The sequence below is a fragment of the Momordica charantia genome (assembly GCF_013281855.1).
Source record: "Momordica charantia cultivar OHB3-1 chromosome 6 unlocalized genomic scaffold, Mcharantia_2.0 BLBB01000006.1, whole genome shotgun sequence".
In the NCBI taxonomy this organism is placed as follows: Eukaryota; Viridiplantae; Streptophyta; class Magnoliopsida; order Cucurbitales; family Cucurbitaceae; genus Momordica; species Momordica charantia.
In genome coordinates, this window is record NW_028275164.1 from 34789 (window position 1) to 51585 (window position 16797).

The 16797-nt window shown below is 31.4% G+C and overlaps 2 protein-coding genes across 3 annotated transcripts; both read left to right on the forward strand.

Annotated features, from left to right (window-relative positions):
• The first annotated feature begins 5951 nt into the window (after nucleotides 1-5951).
• LOC111007240 (short-chain dehydrogenase/reductase 2) lies at nucleotides 5952-9699 on the forward strand. The gene is made up of 4 exons (XM_022279533.2): nucleotides 5952-6209; nucleotides 6917-7175; nucleotides 7420-7614; nucleotides 8831-9699. The coding sequence occupies exons 1-4, from the start codon at nucleotides 6118-6120 to the stop codon at nucleotides 9224-9226; spliced, it is 942 nt and encodes a 313-aa protein (XP_022135225.1). The 5' UTR covers nucleotides 5952-6117; the 3' UTR covers nucleotides 9227-9699.
• Nucleotides 9700-14166: 4467 nt separating this feature from the next.
• Nucleotides 14167-16670, forward strand: SDHAF2 (succinate dehydrogenase assembly factor). Of its 2 annotated transcripts, none has more exons than XM_022279708.2 (5): nucleotides 14167-14451; nucleotides 14543-14843; nucleotides 14946-15072; nucleotides 16157-16225; nucleotides 16312-16670. In XM_022279708.2, the coding sequence occupies exons 1-5, from the start codon at nucleotides 14196-14198 to the stop codon at nucleotides 16456-16458; spliced, it is 900 nt and encodes a 299-aa protein (XP_022135400.1). In that variant the 5' UTR covers nucleotides 14167-14195; the 3' UTR covers nucleotides 16459-16670. The 2 variants fall into 2 exon arrangements, with proteins under 2 accessions (XP_022135400.1, XP_022135401.1); XM_022279709.2 differs by having other exon boundaries at nucleotides 14316-14451; nucleotides 14578-14843.
• The last annotated feature ends 127 nt before the right edge of the window (nucleotides 16671-16797 follow it).

Genomic DNA, 16797 nt, shown 5'->3' on the forward strand with positions numbered 1-16797 from the left:
TATTATCAAAGATTTTGAATGGGTAATGTTGGGGTAAATTTATCAAACAGCTTAAACTATAAAGTATTTTTTTAGAAAATCATCTTTCAAAAGTATTTCATTAAAGGTTGCAGTAAATGGTGCACTATAGGAAGTTCTAAAGGATGTATCAAAAAAATACACTAAAGTTGCACTAAAAATGCGTATATATGTTGGCAGAACTATTTTAACACGACATATGGCTGAAAAATAGAGCGATCATGTGTGTTGTGCGATCTTCGCATAATGTAGCTCGTACACTAAAAGCCGTCCATAATTTAAAATAATGAAAATAAAATAACACAGAAAATAAAAGCCGTCCATAATTTAAGGAAATTCATGTGAGAATTTTTATTTACAAAAAAAAAAAAAACACATTCAAGTACTAAAACCCAAAAGTTTTGGGCCAAAATATTTCAAAATCTTTCTCCCACTTAAATAATGAAGGAGACCCAAAACTTCATTGAAAAAATCTAACTAACGATACTAGAGAAAAGCTGACCAGTGCTTTTGGAGGGAAAAATATACAAATCCTAATTTATTTTCTCCCACTTTCTTGTTTCTTCATCTTGAAAAAATAGACTGATATTTTTTTATTTTGAAATAGAAAAATATCTTCCATTCTACCTTTTTCTTGGTTCGACGGAATTGATAAGAAATGATTTCAAATTATAGAATTTTAAATAGTAAAAATACTTTTAAATTCCTAATTGTATTTGAACTAAATGGAATTGAAATCATTAAAAGTAAAATTTATTATTTAAATATTCACGAGAAATGAAAAAATATAATATTTTATTATTATGACCTAGCATGATATTATATTAATAATTAATAAAATATCTTAATATGAAATAGTGATGTGTCTAACCACATATGAAAATAGAATCATTTAATTAAATAATTATATTAAACTATACCTGGACAATTATTTTTAAAAAGTTATAAATAAATATTAAAAAAACTTAAAAAAGTTCGAATTATTTCAAATCTAAACAAAAATTATTCATATGTTTTTTTTTCCTTCTGGAACAATCTCTTACGTACTTATTTTTTATTTTTTAACAAGAATTTTATAGAAAAACAAATCTCGAGAAGAAAAACGCAAGAAGGGAACTTAAAAGAAATTACAAAAATGCTTAAGAAAAACTAAAGATAAATATTTTAAATGTTGCAAAAAATGTATTTTGCTTGGACAATCATTCAAAAAATGTTTTTAGAAGAGATGAGACAAAAAAAAAAAAAAGAGAAAGATAGTTTACTCAATGGCTATTTGTTTATAAAGTCATATCTGAAGATTATATTTGAATTTAGGGTAAATTTGGAATGAGATACATTTTAATTTCAAATCCGAACTATTTTAAATGAAAAATTTTGGGACTTAAAACTTATTCTTCTTTTTTCTTTTCAAACAAATACCGAAAATTATTTCAAAATCATTTTGGATTTGCAAATCCTAGTTCCAAACAAATGTAAAATTTCCTAAAACTAATTAATTAAAAAAATATTACTTTTTCATTTGATAAAATTTGGCTCCTCACAGTAATACGTATTTGACAATTGTGAGAGAAATGAAACCAAAAATTTATTTTAAAAAATAATAATTTGTAAATGTCGCTCCTACCTAACTAATAAAGAGCCAAATTTTGTAGAAAAATAGTACATGTATTAACGACGTACTAATAAAAGATAAATAGTATGCTAAAGACATCGTCTGCGAGGACAATTGAAACTCGACTGGGTGATAGGGTCTTTCATTCGAATTAGGGTCTACATTCTACATGGATATAACTAAACCACAAGATGGTAATGACAACATTATAAAAATGACTGGATTGGCCATTCTTACAGAGAATGTGATATTCCACTGCCACCACAGTTATCAGAGAAGGAATACCAATATGGCGATTGGCTTACGAGCAAATGTGCTGAAAAATCAGATTCAAAAACCTAAACCAGAAGTCACAAGAGAGGTGGAGGGACGAAAGTTCCGATGAGGAGATTGACAACAACACTGTGGCGGTGGTTGGCTGAGAACGGTACGGTGGAGAGAGAAAACGGCGATGGCATAATGGTTGATAAAATTAGGAAAGAAAAAATTTTGGCGAAAATCTCAGAAGGACATTTAAGAGACATATTATCGATTGAAAAAGAAAGCGTTGATGCTGGACTTCTGAATATAATAATTAAGGAGATTATAACGAACAATATGACAAAGATGATGGCAACAGAATTTTGGGTGAAAGAAGTTGCATTAGAAGATTGAAGACAATAGAGGGGCCAATTCCGAACAAGACGGCAAAGATGATGGCAACAAAAGGAACAAAATGTGACGATGAACATCAGTGCAGTAGCGATAAGCATAAATGGCGACAACAACAAGTAACAATGTGGTGTCGACGACGAGCAATAAGACGATGACAACAATGCAACAATTGAAGAAGACTAAAATTTTAGGGGGAGAGATGACATTTGGTTATGTAGTCACGTAGAGAAAAGAAAGACGCCATGAAATATGAGATTTGAGAGGAAGGTAGGGTTCATTAGGGTTTTGTAAACCTTGCTTAAGTTACAAAATTGCCCTTGAATTTTATTTTTTAATATAAATATTGGGATGAGATTGTATTTACAAAATAAATAATTAATTAATGAACCTTGATTAAAATGATTGAATTTTAAATATTCACCTTTTCTTTAGAAAGGCCAAATATACACTTACTTTTTATAAATTAAAAGAATAATAATAACGAAATTATCATGCACTACATTAATATCAGAATTTTTGTGTTTAAAAAAATCATAATTTTCATAGATGGTACAAGTGGTGTAGTAAATTTTCATTATTTATTTGCCACTGAAAATATTTTGAAAGAAAAATTTTTATTTGGTAACTCATATTTTCCTTCATAGTCGTCATTAATGTTTCCATTCTCATAGTCGTTTTCATATTCGCATTTAAAAGAAATAATTAAATAAATCATAATATTAAAAAATAGATAAATCATACTAAATTCATATCATGTATGAGATAAAAAAAATTACTTTCTTTTTTTACTATTGAATCTAAAAAAACCTAAGTAAAATAATATATTATAACTATAAAAAATTATTATAATTAATCAAATTTGCCCCAAAGCATTTTTAAATAAAGTTATTTCAATTAATAAAACACAAATTACAATATTAAAAAAAGTTATTACAAAAGATAAAATTATATTGACGGATAAATAATTATTTTAAGTACAACATATGGGATTGTGGTTCAAACTCACAACCTCTTATTCAGAGATATATGCATATCTACCCAAACATGTATTGTTGTTAAAATATAGATTAATCTATTTTATTAAGCTAATAAATAAGTCATCTATATAGATTATCAATTTATTATTTATTAATTTTTTTAAGTAGGGAGTGATTTATATGAATAAAAGTTAAAAATGATATACAATTAATATATGAACTTCTCCGTGGGTAGATAGCTCAAATCTCAGTCTTATAATTATCATGCTATATCCATAACACATTTATAATTTAAAAATAATAATTAAGTGAGCAACATCAAAATCACATCCATGGAAATTATAACATGTGAAAAAAATGTTGGAGTGTTTTTTCAACTTAGTTATATTATTTTAAAATTTTTAATTTAGTCTCTTATATTATACGATTTTTAAGTTAGTCTCTTACGATCAATAAATGTTAAAATTGACTAAGTATAAACTTACATGACACAGTATTTAATAAATTGGTGAAAATTTAGAAGACGAAAATATTATAATTCAATGAGTCGACAAAAAGTTATATAAGAAAATATATTATTTAGGACAATAAAGTTTTAAATTTCTACCGAGTTATTAAAATTTTTGGGAGGAATTAGAGACTCTCACATCTAAAATTACTTTTTTTTTCCTCCAAAATTTCACCAATGTCAGGTAAGTTTATCATTAGTCAAATTTAACTTACAATAGACTAAATCAAAAAATGTAAAAGGTACGAAAATAAATTGAAACTTTTTAATTATCAAAGACTAAATTAAAAAAATACATAAAGAACGAAAACATATACTTTCTCGTAAAAGTATTCAACCTACTAAATAAAATTGTATTATCTTTTTTTTTCTCTCTCTCTTTCTTTCAAATTTCCCATGGTCTATTTTGTGGTTTTCAATTTTGGGACTAATTTAGATTAATTTTACTTTTCTTCGACCAACATTAATTTTTCTGGCATAGCTTAATTCTAATTTTTTTTAATGGTACGATAAAAATATACTTTTCGAAAAGGTTATATAATATATACTTTTTATTGGTAGATACTAAAAAGTTTATATAACATTTACCATTTTGTATATACTAAACTAGGTTATATATATATATAACTTACAGTACGATATACCCACGTTATATAGTATATACCTTAAGGTCATCCAACATATACTCCATAGAATTTGAGGTTTGTTCATCGTTCACAGTACTAAACAAAGAAGTTAAATATAAAAACTTGATTTAATTAGAAAAACATATACTCAACATATACTTTATACTCCATATCCCTAAAAATATAACCAAACACATACTTATTATTTGAAAAAATAAAATTAAATATAAAAACTTTAATTAGAAAAGAATATACTCAACATATACTTTATACTCCATATCCCTAAAAATATGCCCAAACACATACTTATTATTTGAAAAAATAAAACTTGTATAATCGAGTTCAAAGAGGTTCGAGCTTTTGGTCTAATGCCAATAGGGTGAGTAACACAAATTTGATTGAGGTGTGGGTTAGCGCTGAACATTATATTAAAAGGATGTTGTTCGTGTCGGCAACGGGTGCTGCCGCAGATATGAATGTTAGAGTCGTGAATGAGATTGTCGAAGTTTGTGTCGTTCGTGGGTTATTGTCGATGAGTCCATGGGTCGCTAAAGAACGCCTCAGATATTGGGTGTTGAGTTGTTGTCGCAAGGATCTGTTGCAGATATGAGTGTCAGAGTTTTGAACGAGATTACTGCGGTGTCTGCGAGTGTTGCTATTGCTATAAATTTCCGTTTGTGGAAGGACCAAATCTCATCATAGGGTTGTTAGAGATCTCGTAATGGGATCGCTAGAGAACTCGCTCTTCATTATTGCTCAAGGATACGCTGGGCAAGTTTCTATTACCAGTCACTGACGCTTGCTCTCACCAGAGAAATGAGGAAGGGGACAGCGACAGGTTCTAGTGGGATAGAAATGAATTTTGGAAGATAATAGATTTTTCCATTTCAAATTTTTCTTCAATTATTTATTAAATATATATTACAATGGTTGTTACTTTTGTATTTATTTCTAAACAAGTCTATTTTTAGACCAAAGTTAAAATTCTCGAGAAATTAACCTATTTTCATCGTTAGAATCTCTAAACAGGCTAATAATATTACACTTTGGATCAAATGTTAAGGATCATAATAATATTTATCCCAACTTGAGAACCCAAATTCGGTCATGGGATAAAGTAGCCCAACCCAATTTACACTTTGGGTTGAATCATTCAGTTTGTTTCGGTTGCCTAATTACCTTAATACCTACAATTTTTTGGTTCTTTTTTTCTTTTTCTAATTTTTTACTAATAATATGATAATAATTTGTCAACGATACATAAATATAATTGACATATATCTCTAATTTAAAAATTATAAAAATTAATGTATATCTCTAATTAAAAAACTGTAGATTCAATCCCACGAAAACGTGTGAGTTTGAATCCACCCCTTATCCGTACTAAAACAAAAGTCGAATTAAAAAGGGAACGTGGTCCGAAAGAGAACTTTTGCAAAAAAATTGATCCGAATTTTTAGAAATTTAGAACAGAATTGAAATCAGTTAGCCAGTTACCGAGAATTAAGGGGGGGTTTGACCTTGACCTAATCGTCAGGAGAGATAAAAGGGGTGGTCGTCGAACGTAACACTTCTCTTTCTCCCTGCCTCTAGCCCTAACAGCGTCATTCTCTCAACCAAAAAGCGCTCTCCCGAAACTCAAACCAGCTGAAGGAGGTGGATTGGATTCCTTTTCTTTTGTCTTTAATCTGAATTTTCAGAATCAGAAAGAGTCGAAAGGAGATGGGCACGAAGGAAAGGGCCAAGGAACGAAGGGAAAAGAGAATGCAAGAAATATCCCTTCTCAGGACCATTCCTTACTCCGATCACCAGAGGTCTGAATGTATTACTTAATGACACACCTTGTTATTTTACACCTACTATCTTAATTCTTTCTTCGTTGCCCATAACTCATATTAGTATTGCTGAAAGTAAAGTACAATCGATTACCTTCACTCCTTATATGTATTATATAGGACTAGATTCAATCTCTTCGGATCCGATATCGAAATGTGTCCTCCAAATTATCGTATGGATTAAATTACCTGATGAAACCAGTCTGTTTACCCGTAATTTACTTCTACTTGCCCTAATTTTTTATTTAAAGATGCTATTCTTAGTACGAGACATTTTCATTTTTGTTCTGTAATAGTTCTCTTAGTATTTTACTTGTAGATATTCCATGTTCTATATTATTGCGTGCAACTGAAACTGAAGAGATAACATAAATCTATATCCATTTGATATTAAATTCTTCATGGCAACCACTTTATAGTTTTCTTCTTGCATTTCCTTTCTTTAATCATGCCTTCAGACGACGTCGTATTTTATGGAACCAAGGTGCTTGGCTGTTTAAATGATTTAAAAATTTCCTACAAATTCATTTCATCAAGGAGATGATGCTGTACTTGTTTCCAATTTTTAACGCGTTCCTTGTATCACTTTTCATTTGTCTCATTTGTTTCTCTCTTTCTATTGGCAACTTTTTTTCTGGACAGGAACCAACGCCCACATTTTACATTTCCTTGACTTTTTCTTGTAGGTGGTGGTCTACAGAAACCATTGCTGTGGTTACCGGTGGTAATAGAGGAATTGGATTTGAGATTTCAAGACAATTTGCAATGCATGGGTTGACCGTCATCTTGACATCAAGAGATGTTTCTGTTGGCCTTGAAGCAGCTAAGGTCTTACAGGAAGGTGGTCTGAATGTTGACTTTCATCAACTGGATGTCTTGGATGCTTTATCCATCAAACAGTTTGCTGATTGGCTGCTACAAAACTATGGTGGCTTGGATATTCTGGCAAGTTAATTTTTGCACTGAACTTTTCTTTGTATTGATTTTTCGAATTGGCTAAAAAGAAGAGCACGTATATTTTGTGCAGTGTGATCCAACTTTGACAAGCAACATGCTGAATGCTAACTATATATTGAAATCAACAAAAGCAATAGTGCTGAAAATATTCAAGAACATGATAATTATTGTTGCTACAGATTTTGGTGACATAATTTTCAAATGCCCCAACTACGTGCAAATATTTTTGCAGATAAATAATGCTGGAGTAAATTTCAATCTTGGGTCTAGCAATTCTGTAGAGTTTGCTCAGATGGTCATTTCTACCAACTATTTTGGCACCAAAAATATGATACAAGCAATGATTCCCTTGATGAAACCGTCAGCTGCTGGTGCTCGCATTGTTAATGTCAGCTCAAGGTTGGGCAAGCTGAATGGCAGGCGGAATGTAAGTTGAAATTCTTCCTGTTTTACCTGAAGTTCTTGTCTTCTCTATATCATGGGTGGATTGAGTACATTTAATATAATGAATTAGGGGTGTTGATGGGTTGAGTTAGCTTGGATTGAAGTACTTTTTAGGCTCAACTTAATTGTATGTTTGGGATGTAAATTTATTCAACAATCCTTATTAAATAATGAATGCATCTGAAATATTTGGGTTTTTTGGTTCAGGTTATTTGGGTCACTCATTCATAAATATTTATTTACATATTTTCTAACATTGAATCAAGATCCGTATGGTGAAAAATTACCATCCAAAAGCCCCCAAGGAGCTGTCTCGTTCTCTGTTGGCAAGGGCTTGAGGTCTCTTTGTCGTACTGGTTTAGAGGTCTCGAGTTTCAACCTCCTTGATCCTTGAGGTGAGTGCAGGTCCCCGGGGATAGGGGAGCAAAACACCGATTCCCAATTATAAATATATATATATATATATATATATATATATATATATATATTTACAATCCAAAAACTTAAAAAAGTTATTTTTTATAGTTGTTGGATAACAAATAATGCATAAAGGATTGTTGAATGAAATAAAATTAAAATAAATATAACCATATAAAATTGTATGGTAAGTAAAAGAAATAATTTCAAAATTAGTAATAAGTCTAGTTTGGTTTGGTTTCATTCAACTCAAATTTATTTTAGGTAAACCTTTGAACCAACCTAACTATATAGAGTTTTAATTCATTTGAAACCAACTCAACTCAAATTGTCTGTATTAGGTTGGATTGATCGCGTTTTATTTACCATCCCTGTTTGAATAATTATATCTTGTTTTGTCTAAATATTGAAATATAGGCATTCGCTATGATTGTTGATGGTATTATGCACTCAAAGAGATTGTTCTTTCTCCTTTATGTGGATTGACGATCGTCCACTTGCATTTTATATTGTTCCTTTTTTTTCTCTTTTTTTTTTTTGTACTTCTTTGGGGGAGAGTGTGGGGGTGGAGGTGTCTGATCTGCTGCTCCCTAGTTTCAACGCCCCCTACAAGAAATAATGTTAGATGATATTATTTTGAGCAAGGTTAGTTGTTGGGTTGGTGCTAACAGCCAATGCATTCTCAATTGTGATAATGACTGCAAATCATATGTTTTTAAATAATATCATGATAGTTTTTCACGCTCATCTTTCCTCCATGCTAATTTATGGTTTAATTACAGAGACTGGAAAATGTAGCAGTTAGAGAACTACTTAGCAATTTGGATACACTCTCAGAGGAAGTAATTGATAGGTTCGTGTCTACCTTTTTGCAACAAGTTGAAGATGGAAGTTGGGAAACTGGCGGGTGGCCTCAGTCGTTGACTGACTACTCTGTATCAAAACTTGCAGTTAATGCGTACACTAGGTTAATGGCAAAAATATTCACTGACCGACCCGAGGGTCATAAGATTTATGTGAACTGCTACTGCCCTGGTTGGGTGAAAACTCCTATGACAGGATTCGCTGGGAATGTTTCAGCTGAGGAAGGGGCTGACACTGGTGTATGGCTTACCTTACTTCCAGATCAGGCAGTAACAGGTAAATTTTTTGCTGAGCGACGGGAGATAAGCTTCTGAGGGAATTGGGCTGAAGATCAAATTACCCAGCAAGTATGAAAGAGAAGACAATCCAAGAATTTTGAAGTTTGTAAAATCGACTGTGCTTTCAGAGGTAGAAACTGTATCGCTGAAATGGAGGTGGACATGTTAAACAACCCGAGATTTTTATTATGGGAAGCCTCGAGCATTTCCATGATCGAATCTTCAGCACTCAACGGTGGTATGCCAATTACTAGCTTTCAAGCAATAATTTTGTCACTAGTTAAATACCCGCCACGAGAATAAGTGAGGTAAGACCAAAAATATGTTTGGCCAGGAATTTCAGACCATGTAAATTAGTTGCTCTTTGTATTAATTTCTTAGAAGTGCGGTCGAAATGTAGTTCTTGTTTCAAAAAACATATCTGACAGATTGCTTGATATTTCCGGGCCTCTGTTTGGGACATGATATCTTGGCGCAATTAAAAGATTTATCTTAGCAGGCGTAACAAATCAACTTTTATGCATGAAGTATAAGACACTAGAAAGAGGCAAAAAATGGTTGTGATGAACTCTCGTGACCCTAACCCTTAATATTTGCTGTAATGTGAGCTGGTATTGTTTTTTATGGTTGCATGATGGTTTGATAAGGAACTGAATTCAGTTGATTTGGTATGGTGGATTATATTTAGGATGAATTATTGCTTTAGTCCTATCATAATTGTTTGATTTCAATTTGACCCTTGCAATTTAAAATTTTCAATTTAGTTTGTTCTTTAGGTGTGTGAGTTGACTTTTAAATTACATGGAAAAGGGAGCGTAGTTTTTACATAAAAGTTGCAATACATATCTTTTTGTTCACTATGAGGCATAAACTATTAGAACAAAATGGTGAAAAATGGGGCCGTACTTCTCGTCCATCTGCATCTACACACCTTTTCCCTCCAAAACTTCAGTATAATGATTCCACATGAAAGAGTGAGTATGAAATCTTTTTGGGTGCTCAACATTGAGTATGAAATCTTTTTGGGGTGCTCAACATTAAAAAACAAAGGACAAATTGCAAAAACCGCCCCTGAAGTATGTGGTTGTTACAATTATACCATAAAACTTTCAATCGTAAAAATTAAATCCTTGAACTTTTATAAATGAAAAAATTAAAACCTCAAACTTTCAATAGTAAAAATTAAACCCCTAAACTTTCAAATATGATAAAATTGTACCCTCCAAATTAAAATTAAACCCTAAATTTTTTTTAAAATGGTCCTTTTTTTACAATTTCATCCATATCATGTACCGAAAATATTCTCATCTTCATTGATTTTGTAGACAATTTTTATAAAGCTTTTTTCCTCGGGACTTGCCGAGAAATATGGGAAGAGTGTTGCTCAAATTGCTCTTAGAGACGTCGAAGCCCGAGAGATTGCTCAAAGTTTCTAAGTTTAAGCTCACAAAGACATGAATAATTCCATCGGTGGAATTGACATGAAATACCAAACGTCCCGCCAAGTTTTCGGGCATAGATTTGTACGCATAGGTAACTAATAAATCTGATACTTTTCAAGATATGTGTTGAAAATTGAAATGGAAAATAATGTCCACTATTTTGTTAATTCTCTCACAAGTTAATGAATGATGGAACATATTCCCATTTGTAAACTATTGCTCTGAATTTAAAAATTGTCAAATAGATACAATTTTTCAAAATTTTAGATTTTACGATTTTTGAATTAGAGGGTGCAATTTTATCACATGTGAAAGTTAAGGGATTTAATTTTTACTATTGAAAGTTTGAGGGTTTAATTTTTTCATTTATAAAAGCTCGAGAGTTTAATTTTTACAATTGAAAGTTTAAGGGTGAAATTGTAACAACGACCATACTTCAGGGTGGTTTTTGCAATTTGAAAAAAAAAAAGTTCATATTGGGTTTAATCTTATTCATTTTTGTGATAAAAAAATCATTTTTTATTATTATTTTGTTTATTTTTACTTATTTTAACTTTTCACATTAAATTGATTTTGATTATTGGGATGATTGGACTAACAGCTATTCGTGATATTTTAGCTGATATTCATATTCCTGAAATTTTGCAACTTTTTTTTCTCTCTTGTTATTATTTTTAGTTGAAAAAATGTGAGGATGGAAGTTCACGTTGGCTCTAATTATTAATATATTGATAATTGTCTACAACTCAAAGAAAATATATTATTAAATATTATATTTTACTGCTTTAAATGATATGATTCAAATAAGATTTTGTTAAAGTTATAGACTTATTTTATCTTCGTTAAAATTAAAACATATAAAATATAATTTATGGTAAAATAATAAATATACAAAATTCATAAAAATTATCAATAAATTAATTGATATAACTTTAGATTAAACAAAATATTTAGGGCCCGTATAACCATTTCGTTTTTTTTTTTGGTTTTTAGTTTTTAAAAAACATAGTTGTTTTTTATTTTTAAAAATCATTTTGAAATTCTATGTAAATTTTGAAAACGAAAAAAATAGTTTTCAAAGACAAGTTTTTATTTTTCAAAATTTGATTTTTTTTTCTAATATTCAACTTTTTTTTTCTTTCTCGTATTTATCACTAAAAAATTTATTTCTCACTTTAAAATTTTTTTATTTCTAAAATTTCTCTCTATAAACTTTATTTTTTTCTCTCTAAAATTTTCATATTTTTAATAATTATTATTCGTCCATCTCCAAATTTTTATGTATTTTTGTTTATTTTTTCTCTCTAAAATTTTCATATTTTTAATAATTATTATTCGTCCATCTCCAAATTTTTATGTATTTTTGTTTTTTTCTAACAGACCAGTTTCATTTTTCTCTCTAAAAATTTAATATTTTTCTTAACTTTTTTCTCTTTAAAATTTCATATTTTATAACTTTTCTTTCTCTTCGTAATCTATTTATTCCTTTGAAAATTATATTTTCTTTTCTCGTTCAATTTTTTTAACTGGAACTTTTATTTATCTTTTGATTTATTTATTTTCTCTAAAAATTATATTTTGAATCTTGTTTTTATTTCTAAATTGCTTTCACGATAATTTTTCTCTTTCTTTATAATTTCCTTTTTTTCTTTAACATATATTTTCCTCTTGACTTTATTCTTTTTTCTCTAAAATTTTTCTGTCTGTCTTTTAACTATTTTTTTTTCTAAATCTTTTTATTTATCTTTCTAAACTTTAACTTCTATAAGTTTATTTACATCTCTCTAAACTTGGATTTTCACGTCTCTACGTTATTCGGAAGATAAAAATTTTCGCAGGGTCGAGTCCCAAAAATAGGAAATGCATGTCCCGATCTCGTCCCCGTCCCTGATTCCATTTTTTAAATAATTAATATATATTTATTACACTTTTTTATACTTAAATTATAAAAATAATTAAAAACAATTATAAAACCACATCTTTCATACCCAAGAACGAGGTGGAGATGGAGACTAAAAATTTTCACGAGCACGAGAATGGTGGAGAACATCCTCACTTGCCCCTAAATCCTATAAGTACATACCAATTGAAGCAGGTAAAGTAGTTCTCAAGTACAAGGGACCTGCAAAAGACTAAGTGCACCCACACCATTGTCATCTCTACATACATGAAATTCTCTCTTTTCAATTTTCTAACTTAAAAAAAAAAACTAAAAATGGTTACCAAACATTGGTTTTTTGTTTTTAAAAACAAAAAACAAAAAGTGCTATCAAACATGTATGGAAAAATAAAAAACTAAAAACCAAAAACTAAAAACAAAGAAAAACCAAAAACCAAAAAATAAAATGGTTATCAAACGACCCTTTAGTTTGTAATTACTTCTTACTAAACACACATTTTCAGATTCAATTACCAAATATGTACAATTCTGATTTTTATTGAATCCCTTATTTTCATATTTATTTTTTCGCATTACTAACCAAACAAATCCTAAATCATTCCATGCTTGAATCTCACAATTGGTTTGATCACACATATAAATTAGAATATGTAGAATAAGTGAGTGATCAAAATATTTATGCTAATTTTGGAGCCATCTGACGTATCATTACCGATCTTAGTTCTTCGTAAAATAACTTCTACCCATAAATATAATTCCATATGATTTAGTGAATTAAGGGTAAAGAAGCAACATGGGTCAACTGTTCGAGTTGTACCAGACTCTAGCTAATTTAAACCCGATCGAATCAGTTCTCCTGTACCAATCAATGGGCGTGAGGGTACGCTTTCATAACCTTATTTTTTTACTTCTCTCAACGAAACCCTTTTCTAATTTACACATCAAAGTATGTTGGACTTAACACCACATTGGTGTGTAGATTTTTTTTTATGTACAAGTGTTCGTTAGAACTATCGACACCAGAGACGAGAACCAAATTCCTACCTCAATCAAATTTCTACATCAATCAACACCCCCAGACGGCGTATTTTTTTGAAACGAGGCCTCTGTAACGCGACATAAAGACTCCTTATTTTATTTAAATTTTATAAAATGTAGGTAGAAGGTGGTAACAAGACTAAATACATCACACTCGGGGCATATGAAATTAAAAACTGAATTTGGAGATTTAGATATTAAAATTGTGCTGGTTGTGCTTAAAATGCAAGACAAAAAAAAAAGAAAAAAAAACTCTATTACTCATTAGCAAAATTGCTACATTATTTTTTCTATTGGGATAAATAGGAGAAGACATTAGCCAAGTGAGTTGAAGAGAAAAGTTTTTATGCTCTAGACGACACTAATAATAAGGTATATCAATGTTATTAATTTCTTCACTAGTAAAACAAATGAGCAACAAAGTTATATATTCAGGTATATCGATGACTTTCTTTTACGTGGATACAGCTAAATTTTGGCATTTTTAAAAAATTGAAAATTAGTTGCTACTCTTGCAAATTCCAATTAATTTACCCACACCTGCCAGTTTTGACATGGCATAAGAGTTGGGTGCCTTGGGCTCTTGGAGTGGTGTCTGGGCCGCTCCTTTTCAGTTTTAACGAAAATGATTTCTGGACCGCTCTCTCTCTCTTTGCCTTCGCGTCTTTTTTTATTATCTAGAAATTTCTCTCTGTTGTCTTTTTTGTTTGAGGTCTACTGGTGGTGCGATCGTTACTGTGATCAATTTGCGGTCGTTTTCTGGGTTCAAGCGGTGCGTTTCTCCTTTGAAGTCGTTTTTTTTCCCTCTCACGTCTCTGCGATCAATTCGGTCTGCTGTCTGCTGTCTGCTGGTGTTGGTGGGATCTTCTTGGAGTCGTTTGGTACGATTGCGATTGAAATTTCTGATTTGCAGTTTTTTGGGTCGTGTTCTGGTGTGCGTTGTTTTATAAGTATTTGTCTTTTTTGGTAAAGTTGATTTTCGTCCTATCGCTGTAATCATCTTGAAGAGGAGAATGGCGACTTTTATAAGGGCTATGATCAAAGCTCATCGAGTTCTATACATGGAAACCCCCGCCATTTTGAGAAGGAAAACAATGCCCTTCATGTCTGGCGCTTTTATTGGGTTGGAGAACCTGCAAACCCGATTAACTGATCATTATCAGAGTCAACATGGTTCTTTTTTTAGTTTCCGTAGCTCTTCTACAAATAAAAATCCTCTTCCGACAGACATCGATCTCTCAAATGAAGAAAGCAAGAGGCGCTTGTTCAATAGGTTCATCCTCGGTTATTTTGTCCATTATCTTTCACATCTCTCTCGCTCTCTCTCTCGATTATTGGCATTTGACTAGTCAATTTTTGTCGTTCGCTTTAACAGGCTGCTGTACCGGAGTAGACAACGAGGGCTTCTGGAATTGGATCTGATACTTGGGAAATGGGTAGAGGACCACATCAAATCTATGGATGCAGATGGTATCAAAGCCTTGATTAGTGTTCTTGACCTGGTATTTTTTTCTTGAATCTTCTACCTATTTGTGGAGTGATTTTCTTTACTTTTAGTCCATGGCTGCACTGCTCCTGTCACTTCTTCAAGTGATCGAATGCCCTATTCCCTTGGGGATTTAAAATACCACTGGAAGTTCATTGTTCTGAGTATCGGTGGTGAATTTTCAATTCTCTTGCAATGGATTTTGCGACACATTCTGTCCAATATTAAGTAGAAAAAGGCAGCTGTCCCGACGGTAATCCTAACATGGATCTCTTTTCAGTTTTGTGGGTTGTCTAGCTAAAAGGGTACAAGTGAGTGTGTCTGAGTAGAAATAGTTCATGGAAGGACATATGGAATTCAGCGCCATTTTGACGTTTCTCTTTGGACTCTCACAAACTTATTTTGTACTCATTCTATATTTTTTTGTTTACCAAAAATTTGTGTGGTGCTTTTTTTTTGGTAACTGTTGTGAATGGCATTCTTTCCCTTTGTGCTTTGTGCTTTGTTCCTTCATCTTCATTATGAGAGTTGGTTTGCATTGGATAAAAGAAAAATAAAGAGGAGGAAAGATACAGATGTGTGCATGAGAGGGTAGATTGATTACTCCAGTGGTTAAAGGTTATTTTAGTATTCGATGCATGCACATAATATGATTGCTTTGCTGATCAAAAGTAAAATTGAAAAATGTTCTCATTTTTGTCTCTTTTTTCCCTGTATCCCAATTATTGACTCTTTTTTCGCTTCAACAAGAAATTTAGTGCGAGATGTCCTCACAGACCAATGGACCATCCTTGAAGTTCCTTATTGGAGGAGCGCTTTGAAAAGAAGTGGAAATTTGATAAATAGCTCTTAAAGAGACCATATTTGAAGGAGGGTTGATCTTGGCAAGGAGTAGTCCTTACCAAAGAGAGAAGATAGGAGATGATTAGGAGGAATAGAAGTAGGGATTATGTTAGAGTAATTACTTCTGGATAGTGACATAAAGAAGTTTTGATTTCATTTGCTTTGTTGCAATAGAAAGAAATCTTAATATGTATTCCAATAAAATGAAGATAATAGAAATTACTACAAATATATTTGATCGTACATCTGTTCTTTAGGAAAATCCAGATTTGTGGAAGTGGTTGACTGGCCAGGAGAAACCCCCTGAAGCAGTGAAAACAAATCCTGTGAGACATCTAAGTGTGGCACTCCTGTTTTCCTTTTGTCTTTCAACTAAAGATGTGATTTACAATTGGAGTATTTGTCTTTGTAGGTATTTGCTGCTGTGCAAGAGAAGGTCGTGAACAATCTCAACAGACATGCCGCTCCTGAGACAAGGACGCCACCTGGGCAACAATGGGTAAGGGGTTGGGATGATTTCAAGAGTGGTCGGGATAGCCCCATAGCAGGAAACCAGTAGTTCTTTGGTCAAATGTTATGAATAAATCTATCTTAACTATTTAAGAATACAAATGAAAGCCAGTTCTCAGGGCTGTATGTTATGGTGGTGGGTAGTGATTTTGAGCCATAAGTTATCTATCAAGGTCTTTTAAAGTGCTCCAGCATAGCTTGTATTTCTTATAGTTTGTATTGATGCTATAAATCAATGGGACCATTGCTGCTTAAACAATACATTTTAGCTTGTTTTTCTCTTGGAAGTTTTGTAGGGCATTTTTTCTTTAAAATTGGAAGATATAGTTCTTGACGTCTCTTAGTTATTGGAGGAGAGTAAGTTGGTGGGCGCTAGAGAATTTAGATT

Excerpts from the sequence above, each read along its gene's own strand:
- SDHAF2 (XM_022279708.2), top strand. The coding sequence starts at position 14,196 with ATGATTTCTGGACCGCTCTCTCTCTCTTTGCCTTCGCGTCTTTTTTTA. Across the intron at positions 14,844-14,945 it reads AAGAGGCGCTTGTTCAATAG|GCTGCTGTACCGGAGTAGAC; the intron begins GTTCATCCTCGG and ends TCGCTTTAACAG. Across the intron at positions 16,226-16,311 it reads AAGCAGTGAAAACAAATCCT|GTATTTGCTGCTGTGCAAGA; the intron begins GTGAGACATCTA and ends TTGTCTTTGTAG.
- LOC111007240 (XM_022279533.2), top strand. The coding sequence starts at position 6,118 with ATGGGCACGAAGGAAAGGGCCAAGGAACGAAGGGAAAAGAGAATGCAA. Across the intron at positions 6,210-6,916 it reads CCTTACTCCGATCACCAGAG|GTGGTGGTCTACAGAAACCA; the intron begins GTCTGAATGTAT and ends TTTTTCTTGTAG. Across the intron at positions 7,176-7,419 it reads ATGGTGGCTTGGATATTCTG|ATAAATAATGCTGGAGTAAA; the intron begins GCAAGTTAATTT and ends ATATTTTTGCAG.